Source organism: Pundamilia nyererei, unplaced genomic scaffold (genome assembly GCF_000239375.1).
Source record: "Pundamilia nyererei isolate P.nyererei 1_Seehausen unplaced genomic scaffold, PunNye1.0 scaffold01583, whole genome shotgun sequence".
NCBI classification, from domain to species: domain Eukaryota; kingdom Metazoa; phylum Chordata; class Actinopteri; order Cichliformes; family Cichlidae; genus Pundamilia; species Pundamilia nyererei.
In genome coordinates, this window is record NW_005188984.1 from 1,795 (window position 1) to 3,625 (window position 1,831).

The following is a 1,831-nucleotide window of genomic DNA, read 5'->3' on the forward strand; positions in this document are numbered from 1 at the left end:
AACACACAGGGATCACTTCTGTGATCATCAGTTCTAAAATTCAGGGAGGCTGTGCAGAATGTTAATTAAAGCGCTTTGCATTGATTTGCAAATATGTTGAAGCCCCTATTTGTTCCCAGCAAAACAAAGAAAATATATCCGATATTTCTAAAATGTACAATAACAAAAAAAATCTGTTGTATTTAATGATAGCAGCACATCTCAAAAACACTGGGCCATGTGTACCAGCCCCTCTTCTTACAACAGTCCTGAAACATCTGGAAGTAGGAAACCAGCTGCTGGACATGTTGGAGAGCATTGTTGTCCCATTCTTGTCCAGCTGCTCATCATTCCTGACTCTTCTTTATTTTTCATGATGAATCAAATGTTTTCAGTTGGTAAAAGGTCTGGACTCAGAGTGTCAATGATTATGAAATGGATTGTAATAATTAGGAAACCATCTGCACCCAAATAAAAGGATGTAGTTTACACAGCAAAGGCAAATGTGACAGGTGAGCTAAATGTGTTACCTATCAATGAAACTCGGGCAGATGTGACGACTCATGCTGAAGCCTGTCCGTCCGTCCGTCCGTCCACCGTCTTCTGCTTGGCACTAATGTGTACTCATTTATGTAGATGAATATGAGAGAAAAAATGTATTATCCACCGTCTGTCTGTATTTAGAAGAACTCACCATCGTGACATCACTGACACTCTTCTGAAAAAATAGTTACAGTAGTAACTGTAAAGTTACAATACACAAAATATTTTGTTTCTTTTTTACTGTGGTTGTCACTTTGCAGTGTTGTGGAGCCCAACCAAGAAAAGACTTCCAGGGGACTGGAAAGGGCATTCCCGGATGAGGCACAGCACCCTGCAGCTGCAGCAATAAATGGGGCCGAGGAGTCGACAAGCCACCCAATCAGTGCTGCTCACCCCCCCAACAAGGATCTGATTTGCAGCATCAGAGCAGAAGTAGACAAGCTGATGCAGGATCATACCAAAAGCTCTTCTCTCACATCATCTCACACTGGCAAAACTAAGAAACACCCGGTGAGCAAACTATATAAAAGGCGCTACTGTAGAAAAGAGATTACATTCACACTTTGCATTATACGTTTTTCTCAGGCCTCCCGTGGCTCCCTTACTTCTCCTTCCTGTACCTCTTCAATGAGACAAGCCACTCCAGCTCCTGTAAGAGGCAAGCGCCTGGATGGGAGAACGGCGGTGACTTCAAGGTCATCGGGGATAAGTAGAGGTTCTGCTACACCAGCCAAAACCCGGTCTGCTGTTTCCTCACAGTGTCCACACAGAGCGAACCACGAAGACTGCTGGGACTGCACAGGTTATTAACTGCACACATCAAGTCATCAGAGGCTTTAGATAATGTAGGAAAGAATCGTGTGCTTTCCACACTGTTAGAAACTCATTGATCGATCATTGGATAACTGCTTAACTTCATTTCTTATCAACCAGCATCAATTCTGTCAGTTTACCTTGTAACGTCCTGACTTGTTAGCACTTCTTTGAATCCCTTTCTGTGTGTTTTCACTGGTAGAACCAGGAGTAACAGTGAGGAATGAACTAGTGGCATCTGTTCAGTCCTTAGTGGCTGTCCTCCAGCAGCAAATAGATGCTACCAAACACCAGGATTCTGCACAGGAAGTCAGAGAAACCAGGCTGGAGCAACATCTTCCACAGATCAGTGTAAGGAAATACTGTGTGTGCAGGTTTTCCTGACCACCAGCATCTTTTCACATTGTTCTTTTTACTCTGTGTGGTTGGTAATAACCTGTATAACTTCAGGAAGATTACGACAGCTGTTGTGCTGTGTTTGGCTAATCTTGTTTGA

The 1,831-nt window shown here is 43.2% G+C and overlaps 1 protein-coding gene across 1 annotated transcript in view; it reads left to right on the top strand.

Moving 5' to 3' along the window:
* The window catches only part of LOC102201422 (centrosomal protein of 162 kDa-like), a gene marked incomplete at its 3' end in the record, with an annotated part of 9,540 nt that overhangs the window by 1,624 nt on the left and 6,085 nt on the right, over positions 1 to 1,831 (top strand). Inside the window, exons 3-5 of the mRNA XM_013908145.1 lie at positions 783 to 1,032; positions 1,108 to 1,324; positions 1,538 to 1,686. Coding sequence (XP_013763599.1) covers positions 783 to 1,032; positions 1,108 to 1,324; positions 1,538 to 1,686 — 616 coding nt within the window. The remainder of the gene's footprint in view (positions 1 to 782; positions 1,033 to 1,107; positions 1,325 to 1,537; positions 1,687 to 1,831) is intronic.